The sequence below is a fragment of the Podarcis bocagei genome, assembly GCF_964188305.1.
Source record: "Podarcis bocagei genome assembly, chromosome: 4".
Taxonomy (NCBI): Eukaryota; Metazoa; Chordata; class Lepidosauria; order Squamata; family Lacertidae; genus Podarcis; species Podarcis bocagei.
In genome coordinates, this window is record NC_138128.1 from 93,429,063 (window position 1) to 93,443,198 (window position 14,136).

A 14,136-nucleotide genomic window follows, 5' to 3' on the forward strand; every position below is an offset into this window, starting at 1 on the left:
ATGCAACCTAAACACATTTTCTACAAACAATTTAGCTGTTTCTTCTGCCGTGACCGCATGTGAGCAGGCTATAAAGTGTGCCATTTTGGTTAACAGGTCTACCACAACCATGATGGCTGTTTTCCCTCTGGACCTTGGCAGATCAGTCATGAAATCTATGGCCACTGCTTCCCATGGTCTTTCTGGTGTGGGTAGCGGTTCTAACAACCCTGCCGGCGCTCGCCTTTCCCCTTTGGCGCGCTGGCATTGGTCACAACTCCTCACATACTCCCGCACGTCTTCCCTGACTTTGGGCCACCAAAATTCCCTGGTCACCAGCCACATGGTTCTGTGTTGCCCAAAATGCCCCGCTGTGGGGCTATCGTGCAGCTGCTTGAGTACCTTCCCCCTCAACTCTCCTTCAGGTATATATAACGCTCCCTTGTAGTACAACGCCCCGTTTCTCTCCTCAAAACCTCCGGGTTTATCTCCCTCCCTCCTGAGTCCCCTGAGTTTGTCCTGTGCGTATTCATCATTCTCCGTTCCCTCTACCAGTTCTCTTTGCCCCACCAATGCCGCCCCACACACCCAGCGGTCCTCTGGAATGACATGTCTCTCTTCGGGTGCTCCCTCCCCCTCCAAATATTCAGGTTTACGTGAGAGAGCGTCCGCCCTAACGTTCTCTGGGCCTGGCACATAACAAATCTCAAAGTTAAATCTGGAGAACTCCTGGGCCCATCTCAACTGCCGTTGGTTGAGCACTCGTGCCGTTCTCCAATACTCTAGGTTCTTGTGGTCAGTGCACACTTGCACCTTATGTTGTGCGCCAATTAGCAGGTGCCTCCATCTCCGAAAAGCCTCATGAATAGCAAGAAGTTCTCGATCGTACACCGTGTAGTTCCTCTCGGATTTGTTCAGCTTTCGCGGAAAAAAAGCACACGGTCTCCACTCTGACTCCTCCTTCCCTGGCTGCAGAAGAAGCACCGCCCCTATGGCTCTGTCTGATGCGTCTGTTTCGACTCTCATCTTTTTTTGTAAATCCACATGCAGAAGTTGTTCTTCAGAGGCGAAGGCCCTTTTTAGCTCCTCATTCTCAGAATACACCAACACGTCATCCAGGAAGGCCACACAATTCTTGTAAAGCAAAGGCCCTAGTACGTGGTTCATCAGCGATTGAAAGCACGCTGAGCCTGCTTGTAATCCAAATGGCATAACGAGATATTCAAATGCCCCCAAAGGGGTGAACATGATGGTTTTCCATTCATCCCCTTTCCTTATACGTATCAGATTGTACGCCCCCCTTAGGTCCAGCTTGGTAAAAATCTTTCCCTTCCGCACCCTGTTCAAAATGTCATCTATTCTAGGCATGGGAAAGGCCAATGGTTCTGACACTGCGTTTAAGGCCCGAAAGTCACACACAAGTCTCGGCTTGTCCGTGTTTTTCTTATCCACAAAAAACACTGGACTACCTCCCACCGCTCTTGACTCTCTGATGAAACCCCTCTTCAGGTTCTTGTCAATGAACTCTCGTAACTCCTGCATTTCTCTGTCTGACATGGCATACAACTTGCCTGCGGGGAGCTGCGCCCCAGGCAGTAAATTGATTTGACAATCGAAGGGTCTATGCGGGGGTAGTTGGTCAGCTTCCCTTTCGCTGAACACATCACTGAGATCTGCGTATTGTCGTGGTACCTTCACCTTCTCCGTTACTTCTGTCCCTGCTAGGGTAGCTTGGGCTCCTGCTGAACCCTTTCCCTCCCTGCAGTGTTCTAAGCAATGTGCGGAACCAAAGGAAACCACTCTCTGATGCCAGCCCACCAGTGGATCATGTAACGCCAGCCAGCTCATCCCCAAAATAATGGGAGCCCCTCCCAAGGTGGCCACATTAAACGCTATCAGTTCTGTGTGCCTTGCCACCTTCATTATCATTGGGACGGTCTGCAAGCTGACTTCCCCTCCCAACAGCTCCCTGCCATCGATCGTGGTCACCTGTAGGGGGTTGCTTAAAGGGATCGTCTGTATCTGGTGTTCAGCTGCAAACTCTTTGCTCATGAAATTGCAGGAGCTGCCTGAGTCCAACAGCGCCTTAATCTTCAGAGGGTATCCGTTTTGCAACTCTAGTGACACTTCTATCACTAGGGCAGGTTTGGGAGGTTCTGGCGTGGGCACTTTCACTTCTCTTTGGCCTGGCTGCTGTGCCCCGACGGTGGCAGCCAGGCGTTGGCTTTTACTTGCTCCGATATCTCTTCCACTCCTCCCTCAACAGCTCCCACCATCCCTTGCCATTCCTTCCTCTGGGGGCAGACTCTGGCAAAGTGACCTGGCTGTTGGCAGAGATAGCATTTCCGGGCGCCTTTTCCCTCCTTCCTACCCCCTTCACTGGGCTTTGAAACTGCGCGCGCACGCGCTGTTCCGATTTCCATCGGCTCTGCCGGCGGGAAAGCTGGCTCAGGAATGTCTGGAATGCGGAACTCCTTCCAACGTTCCCCCTTACCTTCCCGCCTCTCCCAGGCTCTCGCCTCCTGGCGCGCTCCTATGGTCAGCGCAGATTTGGTCAGCTGATCCATAGAAACCGCTCTGGGGCTCCGGGACAGTTCGTCTTTCACAGCCGAAGAAAGACCTTCTTCAAATAGCATCTGAATGGGTGCCGCCGATAAATCCCACCCCAATCTGTGAACCAGCATGGTGAACTCAGTCCAGTACTCACGGACAGATCGGCTTCCCTGCTTGCAAGCCATTAACTGTCTGCGCACCACTCCCTCCTCAATATCGCTGGAAAACATGAGATCCATTGCACGAAAGAACTTCATGGTGTCCTTTAGGACGTCATTATGCGTTGCCATCAGGGGTCTAACCCAGTCCCTCGCCCCTTTTTCAAGATGCCCAATCACAAAAGCCACTCGCGATTCCTCGTCAGGGAATTCATCAAACTGCACATTGAGGGCATATTGCATCTCTGTTCTAAAGGCATGGTAGTCCTTGGGGTCCCCCCCAAATTTCTGCACCAATCCTGGTACCTTTCTGGTGAACTGGGTGGCTCTCCCCTTCTTGTCTGCATCCTGAGCCCTTCTCTCCTCAAGCCTAGCCGTCTGCAGCGCCAATTGGATTTCCAACGCTCGGTACCTTTCTTCCAAGCTTGGACCAGCTCCAACCCCTGCTCCTTCGGTTCCGGCTGGGTCGCTCATGATGCCTTCTTCTGCACAGGCAGCGTACAGAGACTGTCGGAATGCTGTGATGGGATGATTAGCTGCTTGTGCGTAAAATCGTGGTCCCTCAGAGTTTGTGCAACTCCACAAACCTCTGTGTGTGACAGAGCTCCTCAAACATGTCTGCCCTAGTCACTCATAGATTCCGACAGTGGTTGTTTTCGGAATCGTTTCCAGCATAAGAGCTCCTTAACGGAAACCCGCCTTCTGGACTCACGGCGTGACAGTTTCCGGCGAGGCGTGGGTCTCCCTATGGGAGCTTCAGATACCTCCCCACTGTTCTCGCTGGAAGTGTCTCTGAGCCCTCCCACCTGCTCGCATTCCCTCAGAGAGCCACTCCTCCCCCTGCTGGTTCCTGCTTCAGCTGTTGAGTCTCTGTCTACCTCCCTGAGCCCCTCCACCACCTGTTCCTCCGATGGCAGTTCCCTGACAATATTGGATTGTTATTATTGTTTAAAACACAGATACAAGATAAATTTTGGTCCCTGTGCACTACCCCTAGTAAGTAGTATCATGAAGAGGAGGCCAAGCAGAGGATACATAACCCACCAGGATTTCTCTGTCTGAACCCCTGGAGAGCTGCTGCCTGTAAGTCTAAACAACACTTAGCTAAAGGATCCGATGGTCTGACTTGGTATAAGGCAGCTTCCCCTGTTCCTAAGAACCTTAATAACAAGAGGTTTACAGAGAAAAGGTCATACAGCACCAAACTGATGCGGAAACCACAGTGCCCAACAGCTGACTCAGACACTTCCTGTATGGCAAAGCAGGAGGGCCAATGCACTACAGTTACTTAGGCTGCTTTCCTATGCACACTTACCTGGGAGTAAGCTCTATGGAACACAGCTTACTAAATAAATAAATATGCATAGGTTTGCACTGTTCATAACTTCAATGTTCAAAGTTTCTGCTTCTGCTTGTTTTGGGTCACTAATAAAGTCATATATTTACGTTTTATTCTGAATAACTTTTGTTTTCCTTGCTTATTATTAGTTATTGTTGTTATTGTTATTATGTATTACATTTGTTAGTTGCTATACACAAAGGTTTAAAAGCAAGTTAAAGAGATAGAATACAAATCAGATAAAATCCATTAAAAGCCAGAAAATGTAAAAACAAAATACAGTATGAATTCCTAAAAATGCTCAACAACACAGAGGTAGCCAAGGCAGCTTCCATGGTAAAACCAGGGCTGAATTCTGATTGAAATAGAGCTAAAAAAAAAAAAAGTTACATCCAAGAAAGCCTGGAGCTAGTTAGTGACCACCCGCTCAAAAATCCTGCCCAGGAAATGGACAATATTAATTTAATTTTCTGGATTTATAAGGCATTTCCTTACCACTGCTGTCTTTACTTTATTTACTTAGTTAGAGCATTTGTACCTGCTCTTCAGCCAAAAAGGCGCCCAGGAGTTGCCTGATGGAGCTGGGCCTCCAGCAAAGCGGAATCAATGAACCCTGCTTCTTAGCTCTCTTAGATACAAAAGGACCATTTTCTATAGGCTCCCTGACCCAAACCTCCTTGCTAGCTTTTATCAGCCATAAGGAGCAAGGAGCCACAGTTTTCCATACTGGTCCAAGTTACTTGTCCTCGAGTCGCACCAACTGAAATTTTGGCAACAAAACAGGACTAGACTGCACTCTAGAGACTTCTTGAGATTCACTTGTGATGATAACCTAATCAAAGTCATGATGGGTCCAAGCAATTTTATCTTCAAAATGTTTTTCAAAGCAGGCCACTGTCTGTTCCACCTCCGTAATGTAAAATGCCTCATTACTACCTAGAAAAACTCCACTGGGTGGCATAGTGAAACAGCTACGTTCTTCTTCGCTGTCTTCACTAACAATGAATAGGCTCGTTCGTCTTGAGTTTTCTTCCACTGGCATTCAAGCCACTGCCCAGCCTGTTTCATTGCCCTAAACTTTGGAATATAACAAGCAGGCAAGTCAGAAAGGGTGCCTAGCGATGAGTATGTCAGTGGCCTAGTTCAGCTGTATATTCCACGGGTCATCCTGGGATTGGACAGGACTGCCAGTCACATCAGATGGAAAATCCTACAGAGCTGCCGCCATTAACCTCTGAGGGTAGATAATTGTATCAGGGCCTCCACTTTTGAGGAGGGGGGAAATGGCTGAAGCCATAAATAATAATAATAATAATAATAATAATAATAATAATAATAATAATAATAATAATAATAATAATAATAATAATAATTTATTATTTATACTCTGCCCATCTGGCTGGGTTTCCCCAGCCACTCTGGGCAGCTTCCAATAAAGATTAAAAATACATTAAAACATCAGTCATTAAAAACTTCGCTAAATCTCAGCAGGATGTGATCTCACCTGTTGCATTCTCAGATCATCCTCCTTCTACCTGGTTGAGAAAATCAGATCAGGGCTGAGGACCATAGCTGTCAACTTACAGATTTGAAAATAAGGGACCAGCAGCCTCGAAAATAAGGGACCAGCAGCGAAAATAAGGGATTTTCCGGCCACAGGTATGTTCAGCTTCTGAGCCTCTCCGAGCCAAAGGCAGAAAGCCCAGCCAGCAGCCAAACGAAGTCTCAAGCGGTGGTTCCCACAGCACAGCAACCCGGCAAAGCGGATGCAGCAAGGAAAACCACCGTCTCCTCTCCACTGGGAAGCGCTGAGCAAAGGCGAGTCCCCAGGAAACGCGACCGATTTGATCGGCACAAGGCATGCAAGCTCCACCCCCCAGTCATTCTTAGACTCCTTATTGGGTGAGCAACGCAGCCAAGCAACACAGTTGGAGCCTCCCTCCTCCCTGGGCGGCAGGGAGGGAGGGAGAGGAGCTGCTTCCTTTGAAACCCGGGAAATTTAAGGGACATCATCAATAAGGGACAGCAGCGGGACACGGCGCTGGGATAAGGGACTTTCTCGCCAAATAAGGGAGGGTTGACATTATGCTGAGGACTGCCACATGATATTGGGACAGACCCATGGTTGTTATGGTGGTCATGAAATTCTGAGACACCTCAGATTTAGTGGACTAGGCATGTATGTTAAAGTTCTCCAGAACCAACAGTCTGGGAGTCCTCAAGACCACATCTGAGACCACCTGTCGGCTCAGGCAGGAAGACAACTGGGCACCAGGGCAGGTGGTAAACCGACAGAATCCCTAATCTGTCCTGACTTCCCAGTACAGATACACTAGATCCCAACTTAAGCAGACTGGAAGAGAGATGGAATTCCTACAGACTACAGCCCCACCCTACCCCTCAAATCTGCCCTGATGATGCATCAAGTACCCAGGTAAGACCAACCCCATCCTGTTTGCTTACCCAAGTCTTGGTAAAACAAACAGTTCAGCCTCCTTGCAAATAAATATATAAATTATAAACTAACCACGGCGAACTGGAATTTCTGGGATGCAAGTGATGCTTAAGATACTCTAATTATCATTAATTTATTAACAGACACAAACTGCAATCCTATGCCGCTTTCTGGGAGTAATCACCATCAGACATAATGAGACTCACTTCTGATTTAACACGAATGGGATTGTACTGATTATTGCTTACCTTAGCAATGGTTCGATCCAGTTTTCTTTTACATAGGCAGAATCATATATCTGGTTCCATTCATCTTTTATCCATGTGTGCAAATTTACAACATCGAAAAAGAATCTAAGGAACTAAAAAGAATTTGCTCTGAATTAAAATCAGAGAAAACCCAGTAGCCGCCTTAAACATTGGGTCAGATATTTTACTTTGTTTGTCCTAAGAACTGCATCCAGTGCTTTTTTCGGGGGGGGCGCAGGTGTACGCATACCCCTAAACATTTTGTGAATCTAAGTTTGGCCTCATTGCGGGGCAGTATTTCAATATGAGTAGGAAAATGAGAGTACCCCTAAACATTTTTTTTAGAAAAAAAGCACTGACTGCAACCAGTCCACATCCGTTCCTATGTCTATTTGAATTCTGTTGAGATTACTGAATATCCTGCAACCACAGGGTTAGATTGAGAGTTATTGGGGGTGGGGGGGTTATTGGGGGGTTTTTTATTTTGATTGTGTACTTTGTGGTTTTCTATTCTGATTTTATCCTGTGAACCACCCTGAGACCTGAGGGTATTGGGCAATATATTAAATAAATAAATATCTAGAAGAAGTTGAGAGGCAATTTTAGCTGATTTCTACTTCTTCCTGCAGTCCCCTGTGTAATAGAAATCTGTTTCACTAGGCTGGGAGAAAGTACAGAGCAATATGGGAGGAGGCAGGGGAAGGCTGCAGGGGGAACTGAAAATAACAGCCTTCACTGGATCTCAGTGCCTTCTGTGAATGGAAGAAGCCCTTCCTTTTGTGGACAAACAACTCTGGATCCGACCCATCTGGTACAGAATCATAGAATTGGAAAGGGATCCCAAGTGTCATCTAGTGATTCTAGTACAACCCTCTGCAATGCAGCAATCTGAACAGTCTCCGATCCAATTTAAAACCATAAAGGACCCTGCTTAGCTTTGCAAATGTGACAGCAGTTTTATTGCTGCACCACTAGGAGGGGTAGCTTGCCATTTGCTGAGGCAAGTAATTATATGGTGGACAACCTTTGTCTGGTTGATTGACAATGAAACCTTTTCATTATTGATATCCAGATATGTAATTTAATACATTATTGGGGGGAACCAGTTAACCCATAATGGATAACAAAAATGTTGGATTTTTAAAAAAAAATTAATTGCTTAACTACATCAGTTTTATTTACCTTACATATTTTAACAGGATCTGCTGCCTTAACCATTCTTGAGAACTGCTGAAGTCCAAGTTCATCCAATTGAAAAGTGGCCAAATAACAAACAACTATCAGAAACAAAATAGATTTGCATTATATGGATGAATATGGATAATGATACAAAATTGATAACGTTACTGGAATAGTGCAAAGTTAGTATATAGAAGGGTTCTCAAATTTTTGATCCCCAGGAGTCACATGAAAATTACTGAGGCCCACCAGTTACAAAATGATGGTGCAGAAGCAAAGCATGTCACATCACATAATTGTAGCAGGTGGAATTAGAGTTTGGCATAGTCAGCTGCCAATGACAGACATTATTTTCTATTGATATCTTAGGTAAAGGGACCCCTGACCATTAGGTCCAGTCGCAGACAACTCTGGGGTTGCGGCGCTCATCTCGCTTTATTGGCCGAGGGAGCCGGTGTACAGCTTCCAGGTCATGTGGCCAGCATGACTAAGCCATTTCTGGCGAACCAGAGCAGCGCATGGAAACACCGTTTATCTTCCCGCCGCAGCGGTACCTATTTATCTACTTGCACTTTGAAGTGCTTTCGGACTGCTAGGTTGGCAGGAGAAATTCCCAACTTCTTTGCCACAGTGATTTTCTTGTGGCAAGGAGTTCTCTGGTTCAGCTTTTCTCAAGCTCATTACAGTGTGTCTAGAGGTATCATGACTCAGCCTCACCATTTTAGGCAGAATATGCTCATCCAGAGGCCCTGAGTCAGTGGTGGCGAACCTATGGCTCGCATACACACACACACACACACACACACACATATATATAGTCTGTTGACTGCAAATAAATGATAATGACAACCCCATGTAAATTTCCTATGTCATTATATTGTAATTATGTAATACCCAACACTAAATCATTATATTCTGATTAGATAATACCTACCAACGTAAAGATTATGCTCAGACAACAGGCAATGTTTTCCATCTCTGGTATAAAATGCATTGACCACCACATCCAACAGAGGTTTATATTCTATACAGCCAGATAAAGTTGCCATCAAAAAGGTTTCATCTGTTACACTGAAATCCTGTAGAGATTAAATTGATTACAATTTGGGGAGCAAAGTCCAACGCATGGAACAAAACACCACAATTCTCTGCCCAATGATAACATGGATTGGCCATTAAGGAAGGAACTATTGCCACTGGCTTGAGTCACTACTCCATAGAGCTAACAATCCAAGGTCTCTGACAAGATGAAGCCCACAAATAATTTGCTGGAAAAGGAAGCTCCTTGTTATGCACTGTGCTCATGAGTTTTTCCAGCATAGCTACTCTGAGTGAGGTCAGCCATATGGTTCAAGATTACTTTGAAAGAGAGGTTGGTCCAGTTCTTGCAGTGGACAAACATCATTTTATGTGTAGAGGAGTGTTTCCTGTATTCCACCTTGTGCTCTATGTTGTAGCTCTTTCTAAACCATTTTCTGTAACAGTGGAACATCTGGTGGACCAATTCCTTTTGTCCCATAACAAAATCTACAGTGACGTTTGTCATGATGGGCTGCTCTCTGAAGTCAGTTGCTGTGTAATTTATTTCATGCTTGTCAAAGTGAGATCTCTGCAAAGTGTTGTTGCCCCTCATCTCATAGTGCTAAGGCATGGGTAGGCAAACTAAGGCCTGGGGGCCGGATCCAGCCCAATCGCCTCCTCAATCCTGCCCGTGGACGGTCCAGGAATCAGCTTTTTTTTACATGAGTAGAATGTGTCCTTTTATTTAAAATGCATCTCTGGGTTATTTGTGGGTGGGGCCTGCCTGGTTTTTTTACATGAGCAGAATGTGTGTTTTTATTTAAAATGCATCTCTGGGTTATTTGTGGAATTTGTTCATTTTTCCCCCAAAATAGGTCTGAGGAACAGTGGAGCAGCCCACTGCTGAAAAGGTTTGCTGACCCCTGTGCTAAAGCAAGAAACCACAGCTGGTGCATTTTACTGTTACACATGCACAACAACACATACATGTTCCCAAATGATACATATATTTTGATAATTAATCAAGAACTACAGTTCCTCACAGCAAAATCTGAGCTTCCTAATAGGAATTATCAAGACAACAAGTCAGGGTTTAGAGAAGGGTAGTGGATCTCAGGCCTGTGGACCAGGTCAAGCTTTCTATTGCCCCCTGACCTGTTGCAACAACATCTGCAGTGGTGGAAAATAACAATGCAAACATTCTGTACTTGTGGCACAGAAGCCTCTGACAATGGATGGTGAGCTAATGTGTTGCCACTGAACTCTCAAATGTTCCAGCTGCTAAAGGAACAAAGGTTTGTTTGACAACCAGCTTTGCAGTCCAGTCTCTTTCTGTGGAGGGAAGGTTGTCAGTCGGTCTGGGATTAAGATCTCACATGTTCTAGGGAGGAAGCACTTCTGGAGCATATTAAGGACCTGGAAGAGGATGAAAGGAGGCTAACGGGCAGAAAAGGGGGAACAGGGAAGAATAGGAGTAGGAGATTTATGGGGAAAGAGCAAATGAAAGAATGGAATAGGGATAAGAAACAGGAGCATTATTCCTTTCACCCACTTGATGACAGTTGTGCAGAGAGATGATGTAGGGAGAGGGGACAAAATAGGATTGATTAATGCTCTGTCAAGGTGAATGGATGAGATTTCTGTGTAAACGTATTAGGAATAGGAAAGGAATTTGGCAAATTCAGCTTCCAAAGCAGACTCACTTGATCCACACTTCCAAGATTAATGAGCAGATTTGACGTAGGTCCACTTTGGAATCCACACTTCTCCTGGATTCCATGGCAAGATCAACAAAGGGCTGAGGACTCTATTTTTAAGAATCTCCCCCACTGCTCCTGTCTCCCCACTTATCTTTCCATCATATAAAGTAGCAGAGACAAAGAAAGGAATGGTTGGCATACATCCCAAACCAAGTGGAGCTTGTAAGATAATTTCCACAGTCCAGCAACTGACACCTGGGCATCCATTAATGCATCACACTCAGGCCTGTTTATGTCAATATTCTTGTGCTATTCCTAAAATTAATTTCCTTCTTCTAAAGTAGAGGCATACAATCTTCTTACTAGTTTAAATGGAAATCCAACCTATAACTAATGCATTTATCTAGAGGCTTAAAAATAACAAACTTTAAGTGTTTGCACTTAATATTTCAGAGGACTAGTCTAACAACATGCCAAGCCAGATATTTCAGATTATTCCCCCACCACCACCACCATGGGATTTTGATCTAGTTTGCTTTTATAATGAATGATTTTAGAGTGTTGTGTTGTGTTGTACTTTTGTACTGTTTTATTGTTGTTAGCTGCCCTGAGCCCGGCTTCGGCTGGGGAGGGTGGGATATAAATAAAATTTTTTATTATTATTATTATTATTATTATTATTATTATTATTATTATTATTGCTCCTACTTCTCCCCCCATCCACTTAAAGCATTTTGATATCTGGTGACATTAAGATTAATCTTGCTTAGTTCTAAGAAAGGAAGAAAGCCAACTTAAAATGTGAAAACTGTGCAGGATGAAGTAGGATTCTGCATACCTGAAATGCTTTAGCAGCTGTTTCATCCAAGAAATGCCCAACACTCTCATTTTCAGAATTGAAACGATTAAGCTGCTGGACTACAATTTCAATGTGCTTCAGCTGGCTGGCCATCTTCACATGCAAGATTCCTGTAAATCATTAAATATATATACATATTGTCATCAGTTGCAGTTTAATCTAAGTATAGATACTATTTTTCATGAATATACCAGTGTTGCTACTCTTCCAAATATATGCTGAGATTTATGCTAAGGGGGTAGTATTTGAAAAGATGAGGGGGGGGGACTTTCAGAATTGAATTCTAAATGCCAGGTTTCTTTACAATTACTATTAAAATACATTTTGTGACGTTTCAATTTCTTTCTTTTCAAAAATATGCATTTAATTCTTTAATGCCACTTTGCTTATTTCGAGGTACGTACTCTTGAGTTCACAACACAATTGTTAAATAAATAAAATTTCAAAAGCCCTAAACTATGGACTCTCTGTTGTATCTAGCCCCTGCTCCCAGATTTCAGGGGAGGAGGTATAATAGTTTCCTTGCCTGGGTGTCCTTGTGCACTGCAAGTCTGGATGCTACTGAAAAGGTTTACTGGGGCGTGGGAGCTCAGAATACGCCAGAAGTTCCTACTTAATATTTACACACTAAATATTAAGTTGAGACTCCACATTCATGATGCCAGGAATAAGACTTTGGGGTCATACTAGATAGCTCAATGAAGATGTTGACCCAGTGTGAGGTGGCCATAAAAAAATAATAAGGCAAATTCCACACTACAAAGAAATTGGGGGAAAGGGAACAGTCAATATCATAATGCCAATTATCCAAATCTGTGGGGTGACCTATTTGAAGTACTGCGTACGGTTCTGGTTGCCTCACCTCAAGGAGCTGGGAAAGATTCAGAAAAAAAGGCCACCAAAATTATCAAGGGATTGGAGCGACTCCCTTGTAAGGAACAGTTGCAGACGTGCTTCCCAACAGGGGGGCAATTTGATTTTTAAGGGGTGGCAATTCGAGCTTGTTCAGACCAAGTTTATGGCCTTTTAGGCTTACTCCACGTGAATAGGAGATCACTTTTTGAATAATAAGAATTATATGTGGGGGGGGGGGTCATCAGGAATTTAGAGATGCTTAGGTGAGGCATGGCCAAAAAAAGGTTCGGAACCACTTGGTTTAGACTAGGAAAAGCGATGAAGAGGCAACATGACAGAAGTCCTCGGATCCCACACCTAGGGGTCGAGGTCCCTTTGCCCTCCCCCCCATAAAATATTTGGGGAAGCTGCCCTCCCCCCCCAAAAAAAGTTGATGGCCATTGAAATGGTGTTTGTGTGCTGCATCGTGTGATTCATTATGCGGGACAGGGCTTAGCTGACAACCCCCCCAAAAAATATATATATATATATTTAAAATTCAAATTGGCGCCCTGATAGAAGTTCATGTGGAGAAATGCTTCTCTCCTGCCTGGGTCGGGCACCTGCGAGGCTGGGCTGGCTGGGCCAATGGCCTGATCCAGCAGGTGAGTCTGGCACTCACCTGACCGACGACCCGAGAGATGGAGAGAGACGCCGCTTCTCTCACCTTCCGCTGAGAGAGAGAGAGATAGAGAGACGCTTTCCCCGTCCCGAGCGAGAGAAAATGGCCGCCCTCGCGGACGCCGCCTCGGTTGCCTGGCAACCAATGGCAGCGGCCGGCGGCGGCGGCCTGCGAAGCCCGACGCCGCCCGGCCGCGGGATTTAGAAAGCTGGCTTCTTCCCTCTTCCGAACCGGCGCGCTCTTGCCCCGCTCCTGCGCCCTCTTGCTCCGGGAGCTGCCGCTGGATAGAGGGTCCCGGGTCCCAGTTCACCCACCGGCTCTGCTCTTCCCGCTTCGGGTGTATAATATAACGTGAGGATGGGGTGTGCGAGCGTGAAGGAAGAAGATCCGAGTTCGAGGGAGACGCCACGTGCTTTTTTTCCCGAAGGGAAAGCGGGTCAGAGGCAGGAGTGGAGTCCCGTGAGAAACGGAGGGAGTTCAGTTCTGAACATGGAAACCAATTCCCACGGTTCAGAATGTGCTCAGGTCTTTTTGCACTTCACTCTGCCTGGCAGAGCTTGAGGTTGTGGCTTAAAGTGGATCACACAAGTCTGAAGCCTGCCCATCCTTGATTCATCTCACCCATTTTCCCCACGTGCATTGACAATTCTGCTGCAGGTGTAGATCCAGCCTTTACACCCCTGTAGCCAAAATTCTGCTGGCCTCCTTAAGCTATTTCATTTTTTAAAAAAATAATTTTTATTAAGTTTCTTACAAATATACCACACACTACAACAAAAATAAAGACAAAATCACAAATATAAACAAAAAAGAATATAAGAAAATAAAAATACATATTGACCAACACCCAGACCATACAAATTAATTAGCTGCTCAAACCTCTAACGTCATTAACATAGTTTGGACTTCCTCTGAGCTCTCCCATCTGAATTTCCTTGTATCTAAATGTAGCGGTTTTCTAATATTATTAAAAATCATTATTCCAATTAAGTTCTAATTTTATTAACTTTTCTTGAAGTTCTGAATCTCAGTTATTTTAAACTCTTACTTTCATCCTAGGCCTATTTAGTAGTTTCAAGTAGTTTCTGTTCTTAACCTGAAACTGTTCTTAACCTGAAACTGTTCTTGAC

General features: G+C 45.0%; 1 protein-coding gene across 1 annotated transcript in view; it reads right to left on the reverse strand.

Annotated features, from left to right (window-relative positions):
- Positions 1–13,119, reverse strand: part of CFAP99 (cilia and flagella associated protein 99) — a 38,819-nt gene extending 25,700 nt beyond the window's left edge. Inside the window, exons 1-5 of the mRNA XM_081191958.1 lie at positions 13,007–13,119; positions 11,470–11,600; positions 8,846–8,990; positions 7,915–8,009; positions 6,733–6,845 (exon numbers count right to left, since the gene is read on the reverse strand). Coding sequence (XP_081048084.1) covers positions 6,733–6,845; positions 7,915–8,009; positions 8,846–8,990; positions 11,470–11,583 — 467 coding nt within the window. The 5' untranslated portion in view covers positions 11,584–11,600; positions 13,007–13,119. The remainder of the gene's footprint in view (positions 1–6,732; positions 6,846–7,914; positions 8,010–8,845; positions 8,991–11,469; positions 11,601–13,006) is intronic.
- Positions 13,120–14,136: the final 1,017 nt, after the last annotated feature.